Here is a 27,554-nt window from a genome sequence, read left to right as displayed (position 1 = left end):
ATAAAGGTGCCTCCACTGTTTTCCCCTGCTGTGGCCTCTATTCTTCATTTATTTGGAGGAGTTCTGCTCATATATATATATATATATATATATATATATATATATATATATATATATATATATATATATATATATATATATATATATATATGCGCTGTGAGGTTAACAGCGAAACGCGTTGGGCACCCGTTGCTAAAATAAACACCCTTTTGAATCGAGGCTCCAGTGAGTTATTGAGATTCGCGTTACTGGATGTGTTGGTGTTTTTGGGAGTGGCGTCCCTGCCGCGTTGATCGCCGTGAAAGTGGCTCGGATTTCGGTGAGCTCTACGTTTGGAGATATATAATTAAAAAGCAAAGCCACAAAAACCAGTTTGTAGCTGGAAAGCCGAAATTGGAACACCTCACATCTACAATTGGGACAGTCGCAGAATTCCACTATATGGTTGACTAGTAATGCGTGACAACATCACCCTGGCTTTTAACCATCAGCAAGTTGAGGTCTATGACTTGTAGTTTTACTTTCAATATTGTAGCAAACTGGTTATTTTAAAAGGTCTGACTGAAAGTGCCATTTACAGCTTTTCGTCTATCAGCGGGCCAAGCGTGTTCCTGAATTAAAGGGTGTGCTCCTTTAATTCTAGACACATCTTCAGCGCCTGGATACCCTACTGGGTGATTAGCCGCTATGCAAGTCTTGATTAATTGATTTCTAAATAGCGTCGCTTTAATCCCTCCTCCTTAAGCTACATGCTTATTACTTGATGGCTAGAGGAAACATTAACTTTTCACTAAGTATAACCTGTAACCGGTCGGTCCCAGAGTCTTTCATTTTTTCTTTTTAGGTCTCGCCTGTCGATGCGCATGCGCATCGAGCAAGGCGAGAGTATTGAGAGTTATCCACTTTTTATCTGCACTGCAAGGAATCGTGGCGATTCCTTGCAGTGCCCGTGACTTTTAAGGTCAATGCGCATGCGCATTAAGCTTATGCGCATGCGCATTGACCTTAAAAGTCACGGGCGCGTGCACGTCCGTGTTTGTTTACCCGCTCCGCCCCCTCCCGCCGTGTCGCATTTCTCCTCCCCCTCCCCTCCGTCTTGTACTCACCCTCTCTCCCATCTCTCTCTCCCATCCTGGTATCTCTCTCTCACCCTTTCTCCTCCCACCCTGCCGTCTCCCTCACCCCCCTACCATCTTCCCGTCTCTCTCACCCTCTCTCTCATCCTGCCGTCTCTCTCACCCTCTCTCCCAGCTCGTCAGCCAGGCTCCCTCTGACAGCCTCCCGCCTTCACTGCCCGCGTAGAAGATACCGTCCGTGTTTGTTTACCCGCTCCGCCCCCTCCCGCCGTGTCGCATTTCTCCTCCCCCTCCCCTCCGTCTTGTTGTGCTTGTGAATTTGGCGTGACATCTTAAAGTGGGAAGCTGCAGAGCCCCTGATCTCTTATTGATGCACATTGGACATAAAAGGCTGACTTAATCGCCGATATTCCAGTGGCGTATGCTTTGCATGCAAATGAGCTTGCATTTTAAACAATTAGCAGTAGGTACATTTTTCTTGATCAAACCTTTAAGCAAGATTTAAGATATTTCGGGGGGAAATGAATTTTTGCATGTGTTGCTGTTGCGATTTATAGTATAATGCGTTAAACATTGACACTTTCACATTTCACCAGTCGATTCAGCCATGATTATTGGCCTCTAAAGCCTGCATATTTAAGCTGCAATCGATTGAGTGTATGCCTGTATATCTATTCTGCGTTTCAATAGGTCTGACATGCACTGTTAATACATGTCGACATTGTCCACGCTCGTGTGGATCACCGCGGTTTTTAGAAACGTTTTCCTTACTCTTCTGGGATTTTGCTTTTACAGACAAAGGCAACCCTAAAAGACGTGTAGTGATTGAGGTTGCCGTGCGGATGCTTGCAGTTGCAATACAATCCATTCACAGGGTGCAAAGCCGCAGCAGAGACCAGGCAGTCTTAAGGATATTTTGATTGAGTTCTGCCGTTGTGGAGAGAGGTCTTCGCACTCGTTAATTAGCCAGTCCCCTTCCCTTATCCCCCCCAACACATTTCACAGTCCCACTTGGACCCCGAGACAAATATTCGAGTCTCCGTAGATGCCACCGGGTGTCTGACACGATCTCTACAGAAGCAGCTCTTTGTCATTGACTGGTATTTATTATGTATACACTAAACTGAATATGTTATGACATCAATTATCAGTTAGTCCTTTCCATTGCCTGGTTTCTCAGATGTCTTCGCGTATTATGGCAGACGGCTTTCTCCATCATAACCGTGTGCTTTATGTAGTGGGTTTGTATTGTGTATCTGAGAGAAATATGGTACTTGGATTCTAGAGGTTTCTTGAATATTAAGAACTATAGAGCCTGATGATGCCCACTTTTCCAATCCGTGTTAACCGTTTGTGTGACCTAGGGACATCCTAAGAATTTTAGGGGCCCTAAACCAAGTGAATTTTGCGGGCCCGTTTTTCAAACAGTTTTTTCCGAGCAGCTTTAAATTTGTGGTCCAAATGTCAGCCTTTTCATGTCTTCTTTGGCCATGTCGCCGACACTGCACATGCACGCTGTTCCAAATTCTAAATGTGCTTGCATCTAATACTCGGGGACAGTGATGTGTGTTAACAATATTGTAATGTAGCATCAGCTCACAAATATTAGTGCAAATAATCACAACGATCCACTCATTTCTCATATGTGAGGTCCTGTTTTGCTCAAAAATGAACTTTTTAATGTATGTTCCACGGTGCTGACAAACCTAAACAAATTTTTCTGCAAAATGTCTGTAATGGACTCGCATACATCACCTGTATTAAAAATAAATTAAAGGGAAATAGTCATTAAAACAATCTGTTTAGGAATCATTAAAGGTCATCCGGTCAGGCCTGTGTAGAAAAGAGTGGATCAATCAGTGGGTCCTCTAAAAGGCTGGGGCGGTGGGCCAGAGTCCACGTTGCCCATGCCATAAACTGTCTCTGGGGTGACCCGGTGTCCCCATGAACACCCATGTCATTACTGAAAATAGTGTATTGTGACTTTTCTTAAGCATTGCAGTGCTAGAAGAGTTTGCGCCAGAACTTGAATTTTGTAGTTATAATTGTAAAATTCAGGTTTTCGTACAGAAGGTTTTTTCCTGCAACATCAGCGTTTCCTAGCGATTTCAAAACCCATCCTGTGTGTATTTTTTTTGCATTGTTTTTGCAATTGCATCTGCAGAGATCTCGTCACCTCGATGAGGCACCAAAATAGTTTTTGTGGATGTATAGCGCATCTCTGTATCTTTTGTTAGTCGCTCGCGCCGCATATGCAACCTATGGGCTTTATTTATAGAAGGTGCAACATTTTTCGTCATTGCGCTGATAATTACTGAGACTTCTTTTGGCATCATTGCATATTGGGCATAGATGAAAATTATGCCCATCTTACGCTTTTGATCTTTAAAATATCCTAACAATAATTAAGTTTGGACATAATGACTATCGCCACAATATGGCCGCTATGAAAAGAGCGAACTATATGACCCGCGATGGGCACGCCCCCTCCAATTGACGCAGGTGTTCCGGTTTCTCTAGGCTCGCCGCGCTATTTAAACAAACCCAATACCATTGCGGTTTCCTGCCCGGCTCTCTGTTGCTGTTACGTGCACCAGCGCTCCAGCTAACCGCAACAGTCTTATCTCGGTAAGTCTTACGTTGGCAAGCTGACTTTTAGGCTAGTTCATTCTGTCGGTTTTTTTGCTTCTTGCCGTGACGGGTGGCCCTCTCATTATCTTCGCTTCATACGACATGTAGGAATGAAGGGTGTTCTATGATGGGGGCTTTATTATTTATGACTGCTTGCACTATGCGGATTTGCTGTTTTTTCTTCTCGTTACCTTTGCAGCTTGATGAAAGTATATTGAGAATTCTGCTACTTATCTTTATTGACATTAATATGTAGCTCCCCACAAAAATACAATAGAGCACTTTCTAGCAGGATGTACACATAATAAATATGTAACATATAACAGTAGGCACCCTCAACCCCTCACCCTCACTCACCCTCACCCCCTCACCCTCACTCACCCCCTCACCCCCACTCACCCCCACTCACCCCCACTCACCCTCACTCACCCTCACTCACCCTCACTCACCCTCACTCACCCTCACTCACCCTCACTCACCCTCACTCACCCTCACTCACCCTCACTCACCCTCACTCACCCTCACTCACCCTCACTCACCCTCAACCCCTCACTCACCCTCAACCCCTCACTCACCCTCAACCCCTCACTCACCCTCACTCATCCTCACTCACCCTCAACCCCTCACCCTCACCCACCCTCAACCCCTCACCCTCACCCACCCTCAACCCCTCACCCTAACTCACACTCACCCTCACTCACCCTCACTCTCACTCACCCTCAACCCCTCACTCACCCTCAACCCCTCACTCTCACTCACCCTCAACCCCTCACTCACCCTCAACCCCTCACTCACCCTCAATCCCTCACTCACCCTCACTCACCCTCACCCTCACTCACCCACCCTCACCCTCACTCACCCTCAACCCCTCACCCTCACACAGTGCAATAGGTCTCGGAGCATTTGAGTTAGAGCTTTTAGAATTGTTTATGGCTTTTTTTATTTGTAATTCTTTAGCATTGGCTACAGGAAACAAAAATGCTAAAGATTTACAAAAAAAACCCATAAACAATTCTAAAAGCACTAACTCTAATGCTGCGAGACCTATTGCATTTCCAATGCTTGTTTATTTATATAGCACCTACTACCTCCCTTACGAGGAGATACATTTGGAAACTAAACGCTGTATTTTCGACTCCATATTTCTACAGCATATGGCCTGGGCAGACCAAACCTCGCAACAGGGGAAGCATGCATGGCTAAGAACTGCATTAAAAATGCTAATACTCTCAAACTAGAACGATAGTTCAGTAGGAGAATGTTCCAGCAGCAGAGAGGTGCGTGCCACCTTCAGCCACGCACTCTGCCGCCCTCACTCTACCACTCTGCCGCCCTCACTCTACCGCCCTCACTCTACCACTCTACCACTCTGCTGCCCTCACTCTACCACTCTGCTGCCCTCACTCTACCACTCTGCCGCCCTCACTCTGCCGCCCTCCCTCCATCCATCCATCGCACTCCCTCCCTCCATCCATCCATCGCCCTCCTTCTATCCATCGCCCTCCCTCCCTCCATCCATCCATCCATCGCCCTCCCTCCCTCCATCCATCCATCGCCCTCCCTCCCTCCATCCATCCATTTATCGCCCTCCCTCCCTCCATCCATCCATTTATCGCCCTCCCTCCATCCATTTATCGCCCTCCCTCCATCCATCCATTTATCGCCCTCCCTCCCTCCATCCATCCATTTATCGCCCTCCCTCCATCCATCCATTTATCGCCCTCCCTCCATCCATCCATTTATCGCCCTCCCTCCCTCCATCCATCCATTTATCGCCCTCCCTCCATCCATCCATTTATCGCCCTCCCTCCCTCCATTTATCGCCCTCCCTCCAACCATTTATCGCCCTCCCTCCCTCCATCCATCCATTTATCGCCCTCCCTCCCTCCATCGCCCTCCCTCCCTCCATCCATTTATCGCCCTCCCTCCATCCATTTATCGCCCTCCCTCCATCCATTTATCGCCCTCCCTCCATCCATTTATCGCCCTCCCTCCATCCATTTATCGCCCTCCCTCCATCCATTTATCGCCCTCCCTCCAACCATTTATCGCCCTCCCTCCAACCATTTATCGCCCTCCCTCCAACCATTTATCGCCCTCCCTCCCTCCATCCATCCATTTATCGCCCTCCCTCCCTCCCTCCATCCATTTATCGCCCTGCCTCCCTCCCTCCATCCATCCATTTATCGCCCTGCCTCATCCATCCATCCATCCATCGCATCACCACAGCATCCCTCAGGAGCACAACATCAATCCGTGCAACCATTTAACAACTGGTTCAAATATGTTCTCTCAATGTTTCAAGCTTTATTACAAATGTCACAAAAAGATGTTAATATTTTCAATTTTCACAAAAGGTATTTACAAAAGTTTAAGCTATTGCCATTATAAATTACTATAACTTTTATTTAAGTATTTAATATTTAAAAAAATGTAAAGCCATTGTTGTTTGAAATATCAATAAGTCACGTAAATACAACACATATTGCACTACAAATGCTATAGGTGTCACATTTGCGAAAGTTAAAACTATTGGAATTGTAAATGACAAATCTATTTTCAAAACCAAAACATAAATACAAAATTTGTCATTTACAATACCAATAGCTCAAACTTTCCTAATGCGAGACCTATTGCATTGCAAATGCTTGTTAAGGCCTTTTCTTGGTTTAATGTAATTGCACTGATAGTTCCTTATTGCTGTGTGTAGCCTATAGTCTGTAGTATGCTCAAGACAGTCGCATCAATATGTAGTTTGCAAACTGCACCCGGCCACAACACCACAGGAACCCTATTTACAAATCCACACAGACAAAGTGGTGTTGAGGATAGACCTAGTTTCTACCCAAGGTTCTTTGAAACGTCCACAGTAACCAGACTGTACGGTTATCAGCCTTATTCCAAGCAGACGGAATCACAGGCAGAAAGGTCCCTCCACACATTAGATGTCAAACATGCAGTTACTTATTGCCGGCAGGAAACCAAACCAATCGAAAACGGAAGCCATCTTTGCACATGCAACTAAGTGCTCACCAGTTTCAAAAGAGATAGTTGCAGGATTGCTAGCCAAGACAGCACCAGCATTTTGCAGGTTGAGCATTGGGGAAAACCCAAAGGCTCACTCTACGAGGGAAAAGGGAGCAATGCTGGCTGTTCTTGCCAGTGTCTGTCATTGATATTCGTGCAGCAGCCCTATGGTCCTCTGTACATTCCTTCATGAAGCTAGTAGCACAGATGCACAGTCCGAAGAGAAGGTGCTGAATACCAGTTTAAGAATAAACACTCCTCTGAATCCAACCTCCTGGCAAAGGAGAATACCGCTATCTATGCACAGCGCAGACCATGTCTGAAGGCAAACTACTCTTAAAGTTAATTAACCAACTCTTGTCTGCTTTGTTAGCTGGTCAATTCTAGTTTGTGGCTCTCTGCTTTGTTCTGTGATGGATGGTAGTTTGCAGACGCCTTTGATTGGTGTGCGTTAGTTTGTGGTTCCTTTTGCTGGTAATGATAGTTTCTCTGAGTTGGAGAATGTGGTTTGTGTGCCTCGGGCTGTGGGCAAGAACAATTTCCATCATTTACCACCCTTCAGCCTCGTGTGAGCAATATTCACTTTTAATTTTGTTGAGTATTGAATATTTACATAGTCCTGTTTTTTAGGCCGTCGAGGGAATTAACCCCATGCAGCAGTGCATTCAATTTGCTGGTAAGTGTTCTTGTTCTTTATCATTGTTTCATAGTGTCCCATAAATGATAATTACTTGTGGTGCCAATTTAGCAACGTATTGTTTACTCTTTCCTGAGATGTAATAAATTTGTGCCTTTGCTCACTTACCACTTATATGACCACCTAACGGGGGTAATATCTTCTGGTCCTATCTTTTCTTCTAATGCCCTATTGACTTTCATATTAAATATTTGCTTTAGCTGAAACAACCCACATTTTCCTTCACCCCTAAGGGCCATGCAATCCTGAGGCGCAGGTTCCAAACTAACGCTGTTGCAGAACATTCTCCCTCCACTCAGTTATAAAGTTATCCTGAAGGTCCCCTTTCAAAAAATATAAATGCAAATTATATTTTTGAGTCTGCCTTCTACATGTTCCAGACGCATAAGTATCTAGATTCTTCTTCTCCTGTGAATGCAGGCTGTTTGTTTTGCAGGTCATCACCATTGCAGCACTCACCACGTAGGTGTGTAGGCTGTACCTCCAGCCAGTGGGCAGGGATGAGCGGCCTGCAGTCAGTAGTTATTGGATCTTGGGTAGTTATTTGCCTGAGTGGTGGTGGCCAGTGATGGGTAAGGGGGATGTCACTTAGTCAGTGAGGTAGTTCTGTAGCATTTAGCAGGTTGATTACTTGAGGAGTATTCTCTTACACACATCCTTACAGGTGGGAGTCGTGTCTCAGCTTTTGGTGTTGTCTAAGTTGATTACAAACAAGGGCCACTACCACTGATTTATCTCTGTGCTTCATCATTTCTTCTGAATATGGCTAGCCTTGTGCACTCTTCACAGAAATCAAAATGTGGCTCACAGGAAGTTAGAGCTGGTTCAGTGCATGGGACGAGTGTTCCTGTTCTAGCACAGCCTGACTGCTTGCTATTAGATATGCAGGCATTGAGATAGGTTTGTATGGCCTCCTATAGGTTGTATTGCAGTAGTCCATCTAGGGTTTATCTGTGATGTCCAAAACGAGATGTGGTGGTGAACCTATCTAATAGTATTGATCTTTCTTCAACATTGAATCTTTCATAGATTAACATGCTTGAATCATTCTGTTTCCAGGCTGAGAATCCCCAGTACTTTTAAAATGGCAATAAACAGTTACGATAGCTATTAGCCCAAACATGGTTATTTAGCAGCGCAACTACTTCATTTGAAACTGCTCAAAGTTCAGCCTTCGAGGTGGAATTCTTTAATGACCTTTCTCCTCCCTTACCCTCTTTGAAGCCACTATTGCAATGCTGTGTGTAAAGAGTTGCCAGAAAGAGCTCTTTACTTTCTAACTTGATATTTGGTCAACTTTTGGAATTCTACTTGATCTTCCCTGATTAGGAGCTCCGGGCTCCACTCAGATGGGAATCCTTTCCAGGGTGTTTTTATATCTTTTCAGGCCCACAGAAAGAACTGCTACCATGGCAGTAAGGAGAAGACTTCTCTGTTATGTGACGTGTCTTTGCAAAGCGCACTATTACCCGCAAAGGTACCCTAGTGCCAACAAGGAGGATGGATATGTTATGTGTATCTGTAAAGCACACTATTGCCCACGAGAGTATCCTGACACGGAGCAGTTGTGAGTGCCTAGCCCTGCCTAGGGTAGGTTGGTTAATTGAAAACTCAAGAATCAAAAGAGGGAGGGAGAAGGTTCCGCTCAGCTTCCCTTAATGAACATGTAAAATCAAAAGGAGTGAAAGAGCTGTGTTGAGACGGGCGGTTGGGTTGATTGGCGCAACACCAAAATTGTAGATACCTTCAATAGTGTTGTTCCCCCAAAGACATGTCTCCCGTTGGCGTACTTAGCCACTGATTGTTACATCATTGGGTCTTTTCCTCCACTAGGAGGGATTGTCTCTTGAATCGGAAACCATATGGGATCCACCATGTGAGGAAATAAGGTTTAAAAATACCTCCTACCTTTAGAAAGGACACGTACTATGATGAATAAATGCGAGATGTGAAAAGAGGTATTGGGGGTCTCTCACATCCATCTCTGGAATAGGTGAGAGACACCTATTGTGGGTCATATATGGTTTCAAAGTCTGACAAGTTTTCAACTTCTCCTGGAATTCAAGAAGTGAGGCGGCGGCTCTGATGTGGAGTGAGAGGTCATTCCACACTTTAGAAGCGATGTAAGAGAAGGCCTGTCGTCCTGATCTTGTTGCGTGGGATTTGTGCGAGTATGAGTCAAGAAGAAGGGGTTAGTGGAACCAGATGTCACTGTTCAGGTAGGTGGGGCCTATGTTGTGTAGGTCCTTAAATGTGTGAGAGGAATTTGAAATGAGCAGTATGTGTTTCAGAAGCCAGTGGATCTCCCCGAGTGAGTTGCTTGGTGATCCAGGCATGTAAGGTGTTCCTGTAGTCCAACTTGCTGGTGACTATGTCATGAGTGACATTTTTTCTGTTGCTCTGGTGCCATTTGAAGGTCTTTCTCGCTCCTCAAGTGTGGAGAAAGGATGCAGTGATGACATTGACTTGTGTGATCCTATCCAGTTTATTGTAAAATGGTTTTTCAGAGGTTCCTGACGTGGGTGCTGGGTTTAGGTCCGAATTTTGCCGGCCACCAGTTAAACTACCTGTCTTGTCAGAATTGAGCTTGAGAGAGTTGTTTTTTATCCAGACTTTGGTCAGGCAGGTGATGAACTTGTATCTTGCCTTGGGGGTCTTGTCCAAGAGGGGGGAATGAATTGTGTGTCGAGGGCATAGGAGAGGATGTTGATACTGTGTGCGTGGGTGATTTTGTCCAGTGAGATCACATATAATGCATTGAAGAGGGTGGGGCTGATCAGGGAGCCAGCCTTGAGACATTCCGCAGGTGAGTTTGCAGGCTTTTGGCCACTAAGGTGCCAGGCTGACAGCTTTACTTGTAGCAGAGAGCTGGCCCTTGAGTGCGAATCTCGTGCAGGCACCTTCTGAGGATGGGGTGTGAAACAGTGTTTAATGCTACAGGGAGGTCCAGGAGAATGCAGGCTAACATGTCTCTCTGTCAAGGATCATGTGGATGTCTGCTGTGGTTGTGAGGAGTACTGTTTCTCTGGTGTGGTTAGGTTTGAATCCGGACTCTTACCATTGGGTTGGGGAGCAGGATGTTGGTGCATGCAGTGATCTAGCTGTTGAGGTTTCTGGTGGGCTCGGACCGGTACACGGAGAGAGCAGCAGCCCAGTCTTTTTACTGCGATTCTTCTTGAGCTACGGCAGGCGGGTATGGTGGTTGTAGGTTTGTAGTGGTGTGGTATGAGTATACAGAACCCATCATGGGCATTGTCTGTCCAGGTCATAGTTGCTGGTTTGTTCACTGTGAGGACGCTGATTGAGTCCAATAGGTTTCTGACCGTGTGGGAGGGTGTCTGTAACGTGATAGGTGAGGCAGAGGTGTTTTGGAAGGGCCGGAGAGTATGGATCAGTGTGGTCTTCTAGGTGAAAGTTAAGGTATCGGAGGAAGATGAAGGTGCTAGTGTGGGTGTGGGGTGCAATGAAGTCCATGAGGTCACTTGAAGAATTTGTGTGAGTCCTGGTGGTTTGTATATGATGGTTCTGTCCAGGAAGAAGTTGGCTGCGATGTGAATCTTGATCGCGAGGTGTTCGGTAGCTGGTGGGGGTGTCCATGTACGTGGTGCAGCTGATTATGTCTTTGAATATGATGGTGACCTCCGCTTTTGCACTTGTGCTGACGGTCTTTGCCGGTGATCTTGTAGCTGGCAGGATGGATGTAGCAATGCCCAGTGTAGAGTTTAGGTTCAGCCATGTTTCTGTGAGGGAGAGCAGGTCTGTAGCATAGTTTTGTAGTAGGCCCTATATCTATGTGGGGTGTTTAATGAGTGAAAATGCTAGTGTTGCGTGGGTGGTGGTTGGTCTGTGTGAGCATGTCTGATTTGTGTTAGGTTGAGTGAGTGGGGTGATGTGAGGTTCATGCGGGAGTGGTGGTCTTGGGGTGTGGGAAGAGTGCATGAAATAATAAAATACCAGCATTTGAGAACTTGTAGGTGAGCAGGTGAACGCTCAATCCGTGTTGTGGTGTGGCATAAATGTGGCAAGCAGCGGCTGGTGTTGAGAGCTCCGAAGAGAACGACAGAGTATTGATGGGTAGAGGAAGGGCCGGGGTCCAAGCGCTGTGTGCAGTCCAGGCATGGACTGGCTCAAACATGCTTGCCTTCGGCGTGCAAGCAACGCGTCTGTGCTGTGGCTGCCATTAAGTAGCCAATAAGGCTGTTTTGAAAGGAAAACAGTGGTGTCGCTTCCTTCGAAGATGGATGTTTGAGCTCTTGAAAACATTTTTTTCCTGTGAAAGATCTGTGGGTTGGGTCCCCCCGGTGCCTCGGTTTGGGTCTGCTAGCCCCCCCCCGGTGCCTGCCTCTGTTTGGGTCTGCTAGCCCCCCCCCTGGTGCCTCTGGTTGGGTCTGCTAGCCCCCCTGGTGCCTCTGGTTGGGCCTGCTAGCCCCCCCCCCCGGTGTCTCTGGTTGGGTCTGCTAGCCCCCCCCCCGGTGTCTCTGGTTGGGTCTGCTAGCCCCCCCCCCCCGGTGGTGCCTCTGGTTGGGTCTGCTAGCCCCCCCCCCCCGGTGGTGCCTCTGGTTGGGTCTGCTAGCCCCCCCCCCCCCCCGGTGCCACTGGTGTTGGGTCTACTAGCACCCCCGGTGCCTCTGGTTGGGTCTGCTAGCACCCCCGGTGCCTCTGGTTGGGTCTGCCAGCCCCCGGTACCTCTGGTTGGGTCTGCCAGCCCCCGGTACCTCTGTTTGGGACTGCTAACCCTCCTCCCCCCAGCACCTTTTCCCGGATCGATTTGGCAAAAGTTGTGATGGCAATGCTTGCAGTACTACATTTTGTCTTGACTTTCCAGTCTTGGGTGTATTTCATTGCTTTTTGTGCTCCAAAAAGCTTTTAATAAAAAGTTGCACTTGTTTACATAACAGCTTGTTTTTACCCTGCTATGTCTTTAGACCGCACCAATGTGGCGTGCCTCCTGTTAGCCTCGCTGATCGTTTTGATTTACTCCTGCAATTCTCCTAAAATGCTGCTTTGTTGAATTTAAAAGTTCCCTGCTGCCAAATTTCTGGCTCAATCTTCCTTCTCAGCCTGTCACCAGATTTCCTGACTGTCTTCTCTTGCACTTTCCTGCTGTCCCATCACTGACTGCTTCTGTTTCATTTCTTCTCTCAGATTTAGGTAATAAGATGGCGAGTGGAGGTCACTTTGCGGCAGCTGTTGTTTATTTTACTGAAGCTATAAAATTAAACCCTCGGGACTACAGGTAAGTTCTCTTGTTGCCTTTAATGGCATTTCATTAAGGGATATGCTTTGCCACCCAAGTCCTGTTGCAGCCAGGTGTTTTTAAAGCTTACTTTGTTGAACCAGGTGGGGGATGTCACCCTTTTTCTGCTACTTTTCTGACCTTTATTCTGCTTTTTTTCTTTTAGTTTTGGGAACTTTATTTTCCTTTCTCTGCTCGTTTTTCTCCTCCACCTCCTCCTTCTCCTCCATCCCCTACCACCCAGCGTCCCGCCCTCCCCCCAGGACACCGAAAACTCAAGACCTGGCTCTTCTTCGCAGACGTCTCATCCACAGCGCCAGATACCCCTAGGGGTGATAGTGCTGCGCTATACCAATGCTGATTGATGATAAAAGCAAAGAGCACAGTTTTCAGTGGCCTGTGGTGAGGGTCAGACCAAAGAATTTATGGTGGTGGGGTGGGGCAGTGCCTTTGTTTCTAGAGGGGTTAGGCCTTTTTTGATTAAGCAACACCTATTCCTTTTAATAGCTAGCCTTGATAAATATTTCTTAATAAATATACTTTTGTATTTGTAAAACTGCCATGTGACCAGGGGATAGTGCAGAGCAAGGACGAGAGGGATGAGGCGTGGGATTACCGAATTACATACATGTATATAGGGTTAACATATGACGCGCTGCATGCTACTGCAGATCGTTGAATGGTACTCTTGAGAGAAGAAGTGGGAAGATAGGGTGGATGAAAGAAAGATGAAAAGCGGGAATTGGGGCATAGCTAGGAGTGAATGGAAATGAGATATGAAGACAATGGTGCCACATTTTTCATCACTGGGCGGATGTGACATCAGTTTTAGGTTAGGTTTACACCGGGTAGCCGACCTTTTCGATGGCCGCCTCGAGGCGGATGAAGTGTGTTGCCATAGTGGTGACTGTTTTTGTGTGGATAAAGCGATGCTGTTCTTAGGGAGGAAGAACAGTTGATGGATGGATTCATGTAGTGCATACACATGCATGCACACAGAATGGCGCACACCAGAATTAGTCTCATTGCTGTTTAAAGCTTATGGTCTGTGGTTTATCCAGGCTTGGTTGTCAGGTGGTCTGGAGCTGATTTGCATATCGCCATTGTCTAACCCGGGGTGGTGTGGAGTGCAAAAAAACGATGGATTTGGGCCCAGATCTTTGGACTGGGTTGAGTGTGTGACATTGATCCACATTCGGTCCATCACTTGTTGTTTTTGCAAATTCCGCCCTAAGTGCGCTGGGGATGCCCAGACGTGGGTCCCAGGCACTCCACACCACTGGAGTCAAGCTAGCCGGGCTGATGAGAGGTGTTACCTCGAAACCGGTCCGGTCCTCGGATGCTTGATTCCGTTCTGGGAAGGACATGGCTTTTGTAGTTCGGACTGGACTGTTCCCATGGGGCACAGGGTCAGAGCTGATTTGCATATCGCCATTGTCTAACCCAGGGTGGTGTGGAGTGCAAAAAAACGATGGATTTGGGCCCAGATCTTTGGACTGGGTTGAGTGTGTGACATTGATCCACATTCGGTCCATCACCTGTTGTGTTTGCATATTCCGCCCTAAGTGCGCTGGGGATGCCCAGACGTGGGTCCCAGGCACTCCACACCACTGGAGTCAAGCTAGCCGGGCTGATGAGAGGTGTTACCTCGAAACCGGTCCGGTCCTCGGATGCTTGATTCCGTTCTGGGAAGGACATGGCTTTTGTAGTTCGGACTGGACTGTTCCCATGGGGCACAGGGTCAGAGCTGATTTGCATATCGCCATTGTCTAACCCGGGGTGGTGTGGAGTGCAAAAAACGATGGATTTGGGCCCAGATCTTTGGACTGGGTTGAGTGTGTGACATTGATCCACATTCGGTCCATCACCTGTTGTGTTTGCATATTCCGCCCTAAGTGCGCTGGGGATGCCCAGACGTGGGTCCCAGGCACTCCACACCACTGGAGTCAAGCTAGCCGGGCTGATGAGAGGTGTTACCTCGAAACCGGTCCGGTCCTCGGATGCTTGATTCCGTTCTGGGAAGGACATGGCTTTTGTAGTTCGGACTGGACTGTTCCCATGGGGCACAGGGTCAGAGCTGATTTGCATATCGCCATTGTCTAACCCAGGGTGGTGTGGAGTGCAAAAAAACGATGGATTTGGGCCCAGATCTTTGGACTGGGTTGAGTGTGTGACATTGATCCACATTCGGTCCATCACCTGTTGTGTTTGCATATTCCGCCCTAAGTGCGCTGGGGATGCCCAGACGTGGGTCCCAGGCACTCCACACCACTGGAGTCAAGCTAGCCGGGCTGATGAGAGGTGTTACCTCGAAACCGGTCCGGTCCTCGGATGCTTGATTCCGTTCTGGGAAGGACATGGCTTTTGTAGTTCGGACTGGACTGTTCCCATGGGGCACAGTGTCAGAGCTGATTTGCATATCGCCATTGTCTAACCCAGGGTGGTGTGGAGTGCAAAAAAACGATGGATTTGGGCCCAGATCTTTGGACTGGGTTGAGTGTGTGACATTGATCCACATTCGGTCCATCACTTGTTGTTTTTGCAAATTCCACCCTAAGTGCGCTGGGGATGCCTAGACGTGGGTCCCAGGCACTCCACACCACTGGAGTCAAGCTAGCCGGGCTGATGAGAGGTGTTACCTCGAAACCGGTCCGGTCCTCAGATGCTTGATTCCGTTCTGGGAAGGACATGGCTTTTGTAGTTCGGACTGGACTGTTCCCATGGGGCACAGGGTCAGAGCTGATTTGCATATCGCCATTGTCTAACCCAGGGTGGTGTGGAGTGCAAAAAAACGATGGATTTGGGCCCAGATCTTTGGACTGGGTTGAGTGTGTGACATTGATCCACATTCGGTCCATCACTAGTTGTTTTTGCAAAGTCAGGTGGTCTATGGCATCGACGATGTCCCCCCTACAGTTTCATGGCAAGTGGGTTTCTGTACTTTTGAGACCAGAGAATGGTTTTGATGCACAGCCGGAACTGCCTGTAGTGTCTTGAGCCTTGGATGGTATTTGTTCACATCATTTTTAACCCTCAGATGTGCTGATTCATGTTCAGGAAGGGGTCCGGATACGAGAAAGGTTCATGATTATCAAGTTGCTTTGTTTTTCTATGGTAAGACTTTATTAGTCTAAGGGTTGCATCAGGTTGTTTTATTTGTTTGTTAATGAGGTTTTGTTTTATTGAGAATAAAGATAATCCATTGAGAAACCTAAAGAAAACCTCAATGAATCATTTTTCTCCTCGGATGTAACATATTGTCCTTCCCCTAAAATTATAGATGTCCTATTTTCTTTTTTTCCACAGGTTGTTTGGGAACAGGTCCTACTGCTGGGAACGAATGGGTCGTTTTAACGAAGCACTCGGGGATGCAGAGGTGTCCATAGGGCTTTACCCCCAGTTTCTAAAGGGCTATTTCCGCAAAGGAAAGTCACTAATGGGAATGAAGGTAATGGGAGTGAGTGTGTGTGTGTGTGTGTGCGCGTTCGTATGTGCTGGTGCGCACGTGTTTAGTGTGCACGCATGTGTGTTTGTGCATGTGTCATATGTTGTGCGTGTGGTGGGTGTTGTGAGCATGTGTACAGTAGGAATTGTGACTGCTTGCATGTGCATTGTAGATTTAGTGAGAACTCCTGCCTTTGTCTGTCATAGGAAAATTGAAGCCAGCCGGCATGTGGCAGGTGGAACATCTTCTTGATTCATAAGAGCTCCAAGCTCTGATACAAAAGAACCTAATCCCCAAAAGCTTCTGAGTGTATAGAAAGGAAAAGTTACTCACCTGCAGTTCTGGTTCTCATGCAGGGCACTCTTCGTTATAGGCCTAAACTCTCAATTGTCTTGCCCATTCCCGGAATCTCAGAGCACTTCAATATAAAACACACACTGAGAAAATCCGTTAAAAGCGGAGTTCTGGTTCAGCCATTGGCCAACACTTCTGGGCAGGCATTCGGCCAATGATTTCGGCATGCTCCAGATACATTTGAGATGACTCTCCCTTGAGATTGAGCAGGTGCAGACCTGTATCACCGGAGGGTCTTTACAAGTGTCTCCCATGGAGGTATCCAAGGAGGCACCAGAAATGGGTGCAAGTTCCTTTTGTGCCCTCAGATCACATATCTATTACAGCCCCTGGAGGGCACTAGCGGGAAGCAAAGAATCCTGCTAATGTCGGCATAGGTGAATGGCAGATTGCCTAGGTCTAAAGGGTTTTAAGAGGAAGGTCAAGTCAAGTCATAAAATTTGTATAGCGCACTACATACCCAGAGGGTTTCAAGGCGCTTAGGAAGGGGAGGAGGATTATTTGTCAAATATCCACGTTTTAAGCTGCTTTCTGAACGCTAGGTGGTTCTGGGTGAGGCGCAGGTAAGCGGGGAGTGAGTTCCATGTTTTAGCAGCCAGGTATGAAAAGGATCTGCCTCCCATGGTGGTCTTGGAGTGTGCTGAAGCCACGCACCTTCACTCGACGAGGCTGATCACCATTGTCCTAGCTCAGCCACAGCATCCAGTCTTTAAATCTTGGAAGGATCACCGGCACTCACCAGGATCTGGCATGCAGATTGCCTCTTCACACTTGGCTGCCAAGAGCTCTTCCTGGTACCAGCATTCATTGTGTCCAGACATGACCACTGCAGTGATATCTGTGCCGAGCTCCTGCCTAGTCATTGACACTTTCCAGGGTTCCCAAAGCGAGACTGCTCGTCTAAGCTACCGTCTCACATGGTCTTACTGCGCCCCCCAATCCATGAATACGGTGTGGAGGCTGCTGAGCAAAGAATGAGCTGTTTTGAAGATGCTGAGGCCCGAAGCAAAAATAATAGCGAACACTTGCTTAAAATGTGCTTTGGGGGGGGCGTGGCCAAGATGGCGGGGTGAGCGGACGCTTCCTCCCGTAGCTCCTCCGGCCCGGCTCAGCTCGAGCCCCGATTCCTGCGCCTCTCTCCCCCCGCAGCTGCACTGCGGGTGAGGGAATTGTGCCGGAGTTCCTGGGGCACATTTTGGTGCCACTTTGACTTCTGGAGCCCCGGGGGAAGTTCCCGAAAAGTTTATTCGGAGATTGCTCCGAGGACTAGAGCCCGGGTCGCCCCGAGGAGAGGAGCCTGGAGGCGGAGCGTAGTGCGGCGCTGTCCGCGCGCCTTGGCTGGCCAGAGTGCTGAAATGCGGAACGCCGGAGATCCCGAAGGAGCGGACTAGAAGGACTCCGCGGAGCGAGGTGGCTTCCTGGCGGTGCCCTGGTGGCAAGCACCATTGCCGGGCGACGGACTTTAGCCCTGAACCGGCGATCCCCCCACTGCCCGGGGTCTCGGGGGCGACGCCTTGCGAACTCCGCGTCCGGAGGCGCTGGATGGCGGAGTTCGGGCGGTGCCCGAGCCGGGCAATCGACTGGTGATGGGGGGAGGCACCGGTTTCGCACTTTCCGGACCCGTTATCGTTTGAGAGTTGCCCACGGACTTGCTGGCCCGGGCTGCCTTCTTGGGTCCCACCCTCCCGCCATCTTGTCTTTGTGTGGCTGAGCCCGGTGGCCCCTGCCCGCGCCCTTCTCACACGGGAGCCTCGACTCGTTCTGGCGCCAGCTCATCTACTGCCCTCCCTGGGAACACGAGACGGGAGGCCTAATCTTCGGACGTTGCTGTCTGCCCTGCTGGCCCGAGGGCCGTCTTGCCCATGCCCGGACCGCCATTTTGTCGCCTGTGACGCACTATCCTTGTCCTCGGCGAAGGCCTCACATCTGGTGCCCGCGAGCGGTGGCGCTCGCCTACAGCAACTAATCCCGGGCTTTGCCGGGCCCCAAGATGACTGGGAGACGTGGCGCGGCACGGGGTGATCGCACCTTGCCGGAAATGCTCGGCAGGTCCCAGCAACTACGCGACAGGACGCAGCCGTCCCCGGGGGCCTCCCGGGCATCAACGGACGCAACTGCGGGCGAGCCGCCGGTCACGCGGTCCTTCATGGAGGACTTATTCACCTCCCTCAAGGAGGAATTTCAGACTCTTAAGACCGAAGTGGCTGGAGAGGTGCGCAGGGAAGTCGAGGGCCTGGGCGAACGGGTCGACACTGTGGAGACGGCGGCTCAACGCCGCGATGAGGAGATAACCCATCTCCAGCAGGACGTCCTCCGCCTCCGGGAGCAATGTGTCGAGCTCCAGGCCCACTCGGAGGACCTCGAGAACAGGTCCAGGAGGAACAACATCCGGGTCCGGGGTGTTCCATCCGCCGATGAAGGTGCGGACCTGGTGGCTTATCTGCAGGACCTGTTCCGCGACATCTTGGAGGAGGGAGCGGATTTCCCCATCCGCATCGACAGGGCACACAGGGTGGGCCGCCAGCGCCAGTCATCAGCACCCCCGCCTGATATCCTGGCATTCTTGCCGGATTTCCCTTTAAAGGAGCGCATCATGACTGAGGCCCGTAGGAAGCAACCATTGACCTTCCGCGAAAGACCTGTGGCGCTCTATCAGGACCTGTCTGCCATCACACTGCAAAAGCGCAGGTCTTTCCGCATCGCTACGGACTTTCTGCGAGAGCACGAGACAGCCTACTCCTGGGGTCACCCCTTCCGTCTTATCTTTCGATGGAATGGGGTACTGCATCAGCTGCGCTCCTTACAAGATGTCTGCGGGGTGCTGGGTCTTACTGCTACGGAGGAGGACGGGGCTACACCCGCATGGAGGCGCCCCGAGCGGCGGAGCCGACGGAGGTCGAGAAGGCGCCCATCGTCAGCGCCAGTGAGTCGCCCGGACTCGCCCACCATCAGAGCTGACATGGCGGAGGCCCTGAGGACTGCGGCCAGGGACTTGCCTGAGTCTACTGGTGTGGCCTTGACGGCCTAATTTTTCTCCGGGGGGAGAGGCTCTTAGCTTTCACGATGCTGGGCTGGGGGTTGGGGGGGCGGGGGGGTGGTGTGTGGCTGGACGTCCACTTGACTGTTTTCTGCAGACTCGCCCATTTGGGCTAGACTGAGACTATGGGGTGTTGTTTTTTGCTTTTTGTTTTGGCCGGTTGCCATCAATGGGTTTTGGGGGGGTTTCATTGTTGGTTTGTTGTGGGGGGGGTCCCGTCCGAAGCTGTCCGATCGAGTACGATGCCGCCTCTGGCCTTCCCTGTGCCCCTGCCCCGCGCGCCCCCTCCGCTGATCCCCCGCCTGCTGCATAGCGCGCTGTTTCCCTGGAGGCGATGCCACCCCTGAAGGTAGTGACCCTTAATGTCAAGGGTCTGAATAACCCCGTAAAGCGTAGGGCGATCCTCTCCCTATTGGAGGGGTCGCAAGCGGATATTTGCCTCCTGCAGGAGACCCATTTACTCTCCAGAGATTGCCATAGGTTGCGCTCTGCCAAGTTCCCCACTCAACTTTTTTCCTCTGCTGCGACTAAGACCGCTGGGGTGGCCATTCTTCTAGCCAGCTCCTTTAGAGGGGAGGTGCTGTATAAACATGCCGAGCAGAAGGGGAGGCTCTTAGTGTATCGCATGCGCTTAGGAGGTGTTACCTTTACGGTTGGTTCGGTTTACAGCCCAAACGATCGCCAGGATCGTTTCCTAGACTCGGTGTTGGTGGATGTTGCTGCCTCGCCCGATCGCCATGTCATCCTGGGGGGAGACCTGAATATGGTCTTCGACTCCACTCTAGATAGGTCTGCCCAGCGTTTTCCGCAGACAGGGGAGCTTTCTAAAGCGGTGCGGGACCAGATTGCAGAGATGGACCTGCATGACCTCTGGCGCACCATGCATCCCACCGATAGGGACTACTCCTACTTTTCCCACGCACACCGCACTTATTCGCGGTTGGATTATCTTTTGGTGAGCGGCCCACTTCGCTCGGCCGCCACGGCGGCGGACATCGGGGTCTTATCTCTGTCCGATCATGCGCCGGTCTCCGGAGTTTTTGCGTGGCCGGCGCCCCCCCCCTTGAGAGGGATGTGGCGGCTTCGGGACACACTTCTCCATAAGAAATCGGTGGTGAAGCGAGTGGAGGAGGTCATCCAGGACTACCTGACCCACAATGCCAACTCTGACACGTCCCTGGCTACACAGTGGGCGGCTTTGAAAACAGTCGTCAGGGGAGAATTTATCTCCATTTCCTCGGCTGAAAATAAGGAACGCCAGCGCAAGAGGGAAGAACTGACGGCGCAGGTTAGGGAGCTTGAGCAGGTCCACCGCCCGACGGGGGCACCTCGGGTTTGGAAGCAACTGAAGGCGGCACGAAAACTCCTCTCTGCGTTGGATCTAGATCGAGCGGAGTACGCAGCGCTGCGCCTGAAACACGCCTTTTACACCGGCGGAGACAGGTGCGGTAAGCTCCTGGCCCATAGGCTTAGGGTTGCGCAGCAACGCAATGTGGTGAAGGAGCTGGTGGGAGTGGATGGGATCCCGGTTTCCGGTGACGCGGAGGTGGCAGATACCTTTCGATCCTTTTACGAGGCACTGTACGCTTCAGAATCTTCCCCACCGGGAGAGGCTGAGGCCTATCTGGATTCTGTGACCCTCCCGGTCTTGGACCCCTCCCAGGCGGACCACCTAGAGAGGGACATTCACGTGGAGGAGGTCATCTCCGCGATCGCACGGCTGAAGCATGGCAAAGCCCCAGGCCCGGATGGCTACACGGCCTTGTTCTACAAGACCTTCTGTCCCACTGTCGCTCCTCTCCTGGCTCGCTTGTTCAACTCCTTCTCCGAACCGGGCGCCATCCCACCGGACCTCCTCTCGGCGACTGTGTCGGTTATCCCCAAGCCGGGGAAGGACCGGACCTTGTGCGGCTCGTACCGGCCCATTTCGCTCCTAAATGTGGACCTCAAGCTTTACACCGGAATCTTGGCGGCCAGACTGGGTCTACACTTACCAGGTTTGGTGGAGGCAGATCAGGCCGGTTTTGTACCCGGTAGGCAGACGGTCGACAACACGAAGAGAGTGACGCACGTCCTGGAAAAGGCCTCACGCGTCCCGGGGGAGCGGATGCTGCTATCGGTCGACGCGGAGAAGGCCTTTGATAGGGTTCATTGGCCGTACCTCGAGCTGGTCCTTGGGAAACTAGGGATCGGCGAGAAGTTCCGCACTATGGTCTTTAACTGCTATAGGAGACCGTCGGCGTCAGTGCGTGTCAATGGACACAGCTCCAGCAGCTTCACCATTGAGCGCGGTACGAGACAGGGTTGCCCTCTCTCGCCGCTCCTCTTCGCCCTTTATATGGAGCCGTTTGCGCAGAGGATCCGCGACAACCCGAACGCCATTGGGGTGAAGATGGGGCAATACACACACACTGTCAGCCTATACGCGGACGATGTCTTGTTGACCCTAGATGACCCCAGGCGGTCGCTCCCTGCCTGTGTCCAGGAGCTGGACGCTTTTGCCCGCGTTGCGGGCTTTAAAATGAACATGACTAAGTCGGCTGCACTGGATGTGTCGCTCTCTGCCGACACCAGACGGGACCTTCAAAGTCTTTTCCCTTTGCAGTGGTCCTCCTCTACGGTGCCTTACTTGGGCATTTTGCTTGCTCCCACCCTGCCTGCCATGGTCGCAGCTAACTACTCCTCTCTAGGCAAAAAGATAAAGGAGGAACTCGGCCGATGGAACAGGGGCCTACTCTCGTGGCTGGGCCGTATTGCGGCGGTGAAGAAGACGATACTGCCCCAGATCCTGTATCTTTTCCGCGCTCTACCTCTTCAGCCCCCCGTGGGCTGGATACGGCAGGCGCAGGCAGACATCTCCCGCTTTGTGTGGCAAGGCCGTAAGCCTCGGGTGAAGCGGGTCCTCTCCATGCTTGCCCCGGAGGCGGGAGGTCTCGGGGTCCCGGACCTCCGGAAGTACTTTCAGGCGGCGCAGCTCCGGTACCTGGTGGAGTGGAGCCGGTGGGAGTCGGACAAACACTGGCTCTTTCAAGACCAGGCAGTTGCGGGCCGTACCCTCCAGGAGGTCCCGTTCCTACGGCGAGTTCACCGCCCGCCTAATCTCTACGCCTCCTTTATCACCCGGGTCCCGCTAAGAGTGTGGGACGCGGTGTGTGAGCTACGGGAGCTCACCACTTTTCCGTCGCCGTTCTCTCCCATTGCTGACAACCCGGACTTCACTCCGGGCCTGGAGCCGGGGGCCTTTTCCCACTGGGTGAGTGCGGGATGTAGAGCGCTTTTCCAGATCTACGGGCCGGAGGGCGTGCTCCCCTTCCAGCAGCTCCGACAGGAGTTTGGCCTGACGGAGGGGGATAGACTGCGTTACATGCAAGTCCGCCACTGGGCTCTTCAACCCTCAGTGCGTGACGTCGCCGCCCGTACAATTACGCCCTATGAGCGATGGTTGGTGACCCGGGCCTCGGATGCCAAACTCATCACTGATTTGTATAAATTTCTCCAACCCCCGCCGTTTCACTACCATAACCCAGGGAGGGAGCGCTGGCACAGGGAACTGGGCAGGACCCTGAGCCACAAGGAATGGGACAAGATTGCGTATCGGGCGAGGCACTCTGCATACCACACGGGGCTGACGGAAACCTTCACTAAAGTGTCCACCTATTGGTACTACACCCCGGAGCGGCTCTACGAGATGCGCAAACTAGGCGATAAGGGTTGTTGGCGCGGCTGCGGACAGGAGGGCACCCTCACGCACATTCTCTGGGAGTGCCCGGTGCTGTCGGCCTACTGGAAGGAAGTCTTAGATGAGGTGGATAGGCATTTTGAGATTGAGCTCCCGCGCTTCCCCGCGTATGTCTTGCTTGGCCTCCCCAATGACTTGATGTACCCCCTGAAATCCCGCAGGGGCAGGCAGATTGCGATTGCGCTAGGCTCAGCCGTTCAGAACATACTTGTCCTTTGGCGCACCCCCACTGCCCCCTCTATCACTGGTTGGTTGCATAGGCTCTGGCAGGTACTGGGTATGGAGAAGATATCGCTAACGGTGGCTGGGAATGTTGATCAGTTTGAGGAGCTCTGGCATCCCTTTTTGGCACTGCTGTCCACGGAATTTCGCGAGCTAACGTGCCCACGGTACTTGCGCCTCCTTAGGCTGACACCGCCGGCGCCAGGGGCGGAGTGATTGTGCGGATTGGGGACCGGGGGCTGGGGGTGGGAAGTGGGGTTATATGCTTCTAATGCTGCTTTTCGGACGGGGATGTTGGGGTGTTATTTTCTTTTCTTTCCTCCTTGCCTTTCTTTCTTCTCCTTTTCTGGGGTCGAGGGGCTGGTGGTATGGTATGCTTCTCTTTTGCTGTGTCGCAGAGTGCTATTCTGGCTTGGCTTTGCCTAGGGAGTGGGGGCCTACGGGGGGTTGTTTACAGTGCCTTACTGCCTTATGTTTTTTGCCTTGTTACCCTCTGGGGCACCCTGCCTCCCTCTTCTTCTTCTGACTCGCTGCAACGTTTTGCTTCTTGTACTGTATGTTTGCCTGACCTCCTGCTCCCCTCCCCGTGTTTTTTATGCCTTAATAAAATACTTTAAACCTAAAATGTGCTTTGGATGCAGCGGAGACGGCCAGCAGACAGATAGAAACCAGAACAACCATGAGGAGGCCAGCGTGGCTGTGGGGATCCGGATTTCTGAATGAAGTTCAAACTAACATCGTAAATACTCCCTTCACAGGAGTGAACCGGTTTGTAACGGCTGATGACACTCTACAACAGATAAAGGAGGACACTGACACAGCAAAGGCCATGGGTATGCCACTGCTCTGGGGCAACCCAGAAGAGGAGCAAACCCAATAAGAAGCCCCACAGGCCGATTAGGCTGCCAAAGCACAACAACTCTGCCATCTTACCAGCAGACAGTTCCACAACAAGATTCCAAGCAACGCAGGCAATTCCAACCAATGTAATGTCAGCCGTTTCAGGGCACAGCAGAGGAACTGGGCAGCCTTCCAGAGGAGCAAACTGCTCCAGCAAGTCACGCCACCTACCACCACATACCACTGGAGCGCCGAATACAGGCCTTCCTGCACGGATGCCGGACGGTCGCCTCAGACAAATGGATACTCTGCATCATCCAACGCAGTTACTGCATAGAGCGCATAAAGAGACCAGACCATAAACAAGATCACAGCGAGGAAGAGAGACGCCGCCTGCAGCAAAAAGTGCTAGAAAAGAATGCGATTGAGAGAGTGCCCATAGCAGGAATCAGTCAAGAAGACTACTCCACATACTTTCTCGTTCGAAAACGGGACAAGTCCCCAAGACCAATCCTCAACCTCAACTTTTTAAAAAAGTTTGAGAAAAGGGCAACATGATAAACATAGACCTCCGACGCCTACCTACACATTCCTGTGAATCACAAGAAATGTCTGCAGTTCATAGTCAACAGAGACCTCTACCAATTCAGGGTGCTACCCTTCGGGCTCTAGGCAGTAGTCAGTGTTCTTAAAGAGCCTACCGACAGTGGCGGCCCACCTGAGGAGACATGGAATACACGTGTACCCGTACCTAGATGACTGGCTGATAAAAGCAAGCTCTTACTCGCAATGCGAAAAGAACTCCGGCATTGTGGGTTTCACAATAAACCTGAAAAAGTCTTCCAACGAAGCCGGAAAGAGAAAATATTTTCCTGGGAGCAAGAATCACCACGGTGAAGGTAAGAGCCTTCCTCGTCCTCTAGAGGATTCAGGCAATGACAGGGGTCAGACTCTGACAGTGAGAGCTGAGGGGAAGGTGATGGGTGGGATGGCCTCATGCATCTCACTCATCCTCCATGCAAGACCATACATGAGACCACTACAAGAATGGATCCAGAACCAGTGGTCATAGGCCACGGGAGTTGGAAAGATCTAGTGACTGTACCGAAGAGTGCAGGAGACAATGACAGTGTGGACATGGACAACATAACGTAGGGCAGACCGTGACAATCACTGTGAATGCATTACACACGAGGTGGGGCGGCACATGGGGAACTAAAAATCGAAGGACTCTAGAAGGTGGAGGAAGCAATCTAGCACATAAATGTCCTGGAGCTAAAGATAGTCTTCCTAGCCCTAAAGGCATACCAGGTGCAGTTAAAGAGAAGGACAGTGCTAATCCTGGCAGACGACAGAAAACCATGATGTTTTGCCTAAGCAAGCGTGGATGAACAAGGTCACACGTGCAGTCCAAACTAGCCCAAGAGATCTGGAGATTGGCCATCCACAGAGAATAACATTATACCCGTTGGGCGTAGAAAACTAAGAGGCAGACAGACTAAGACAAGCATCCAACTCACACGTGGGTACTCAACGACCTAGTGCTCTAAGATGTCTTCCAAAGGTGGTGGACACCAGATATCGACTTTGTTGCCACCCCAGATAATGCAAAATGCCCACAATTGGCATCCAAGCACCCACACCACTGACAGTGCAAGCTGTCACAAATGTTAGTGATCCTATATGCCCCACAGTGGGCAAGACAAGCTAGTTTCTCAGACCTGGTGAAAGTGGTGCAGGGATATGTTAAAAAGTTCCCAGAAACTCATGACCCATGCAGGCAGTGAGGATCCAAGAAGCCAGCACCCTGAGCTTAGCGGCCTGGATCCTAAGGACATATAGTGTGGACACAGTTCGGACACTTGAACCTACCTAAATGATCGACTGACCTACTCATAGAGGCTAGAAAGACCAGCACAAGGAGGTGGTGCCCTGCAAACTGGTAGAGGTATGTCCTGTGGTACAGAAACAAAAGAATGATTCATGTCCGAATAGAGAACACCACAGTGATCAGATACAGCACCTACCTGCTAGGACTAGTGTATGCCAATAGTAATCTATACAGGGGGACACATAGGGAGAAACCTCTTCACAGCAACACATATTAAAAGGTTCCTAGAGTGATCGCAGAGAATAGCTCCGCCAGGTCAACACCGATGCCCATTTGGAACCTCAACCTGGTATTGACTCAACTTACAAAGGCACCAATGGAATCACTACAGAAAGCAGAGCTACGGTTTCTAACCTCGAAGAATGCCTTCCGAATTGCAGTCATGTCACTGCCAGGGTGAGCGAGCTGCAGGCGCTGACCACCCAAGAACCCAAATTGCAAATCACAAGCACAGGCTAGTCATACAGACTAACACATGTTTCCTCTCCGAAGTCCTATCACAAGTCCACATAAATCAAACAATTCAACTGCCTGCCTTGTTCCAGCAACCAAAGACTCGAGCAGAAAGGGCCCTGTGTACGCCTTTTATGCGCAGTCTTGATGTATTGGAAAGGACTAGGGATATCAGAAAGGGAAGCCAGTTCTTCATATCCTTTGTGGACTCAAAGAAGGGCTCCCGGTGACCAAGCACCATTGGATGTATGACGTTACATCGCAAACTTTTTACAACGCACACCATTACAACGCAATTTTTGCAACGCAGGATCCTTTACAACAGAATCCTTTACAACGCATGACATTACATAGCAGATGCTATTACAACGCATGCCATTAAAACGTAAGTCTAGGTAAGTATATTATTTTTTAACCAACGTAATTAATAAATATTGACTGAATTTTATTTATTAAATACATTTTTTAATAATACACTTGTAAATATATTTAAATATTTTTTTTAAATGGTGTAGGTGTATAAAAATATTTAAAATCCAGTTAGTGTAAAACCCAGCCCTGAACCCTAAAAATACCCCTGTACCCCATAACCCAAACCCAGCCCTGAACCCTAAAAATACCCCTGTACCCCATAACCCAAACCCAGCCCTGAACCCTAAAAATACTCCTGTACCCCATAACCCAAACCCAGCCCTGAATCCTAAAAATACCCCTGTACCCCGTAACCCAAACCCATCCCTGAACCCTAAAAATACCCCTGTACCCCATAACCCAAACCCAGCCCTGAACCCTAAAAATACCCCTGTACCCCATAACCCAAACCCAGCCCTGAACCCTAAAAATAACCCTGTACCCCATAACCCAAAACTAAATCTATACTATTACTAATTTATTTAATTTACATTT

The 27,554-nt window shown here is 50.2% G+C and overlaps 1 protein-coding gene across 4 annotated transcripts in view; it reads left to right on the top strand.

The window, feature by feature from the left end:
• The window catches only part of TTC31 (tetratricopeptide repeat domain 31), a 131,852-nt gene that overhangs the window by 58,612 nt on the left and 45,686 nt on the right, over positions 1-27,554 (top strand). For all 4 annotated transcript variants that reach the window (XM_086964355.1, XM_086964358.1, XM_086964354.1 and 1 more), the window contains exons 9-11: positions 7,365-7,410; positions 12,577-12,667; positions 15,974-16,115. In XM_086964355.1, the coding sequence (XP_086820481.1) occupies positions 7,365-7,410; positions 12,577-12,667; positions 15,974-16,115 (279 nt within the window). The remainder of the gene's footprint in view (positions 1-7,364; positions 7,411-12,576; positions 12,668-15,973; positions 16,116-27,554) is intronic.

This window comes from Lissotriton vulgaris, chromosome 3_2, assembly GCF_964263255.1.
Source record: "Lissotriton vulgaris chromosome 3_2, aLisVul1.2, whole genome shotgun sequence".
Taxonomy (NCBI): Eukaryota; Metazoa; Chordata; class Amphibia; order Caudata; family Salamandridae; genus Lissotriton; species Lissotriton vulgaris.
Note: the sequence above shows the minus strand (reverse complement) of the source record. Positions and strands in the feature narration are given on the sequence as shown.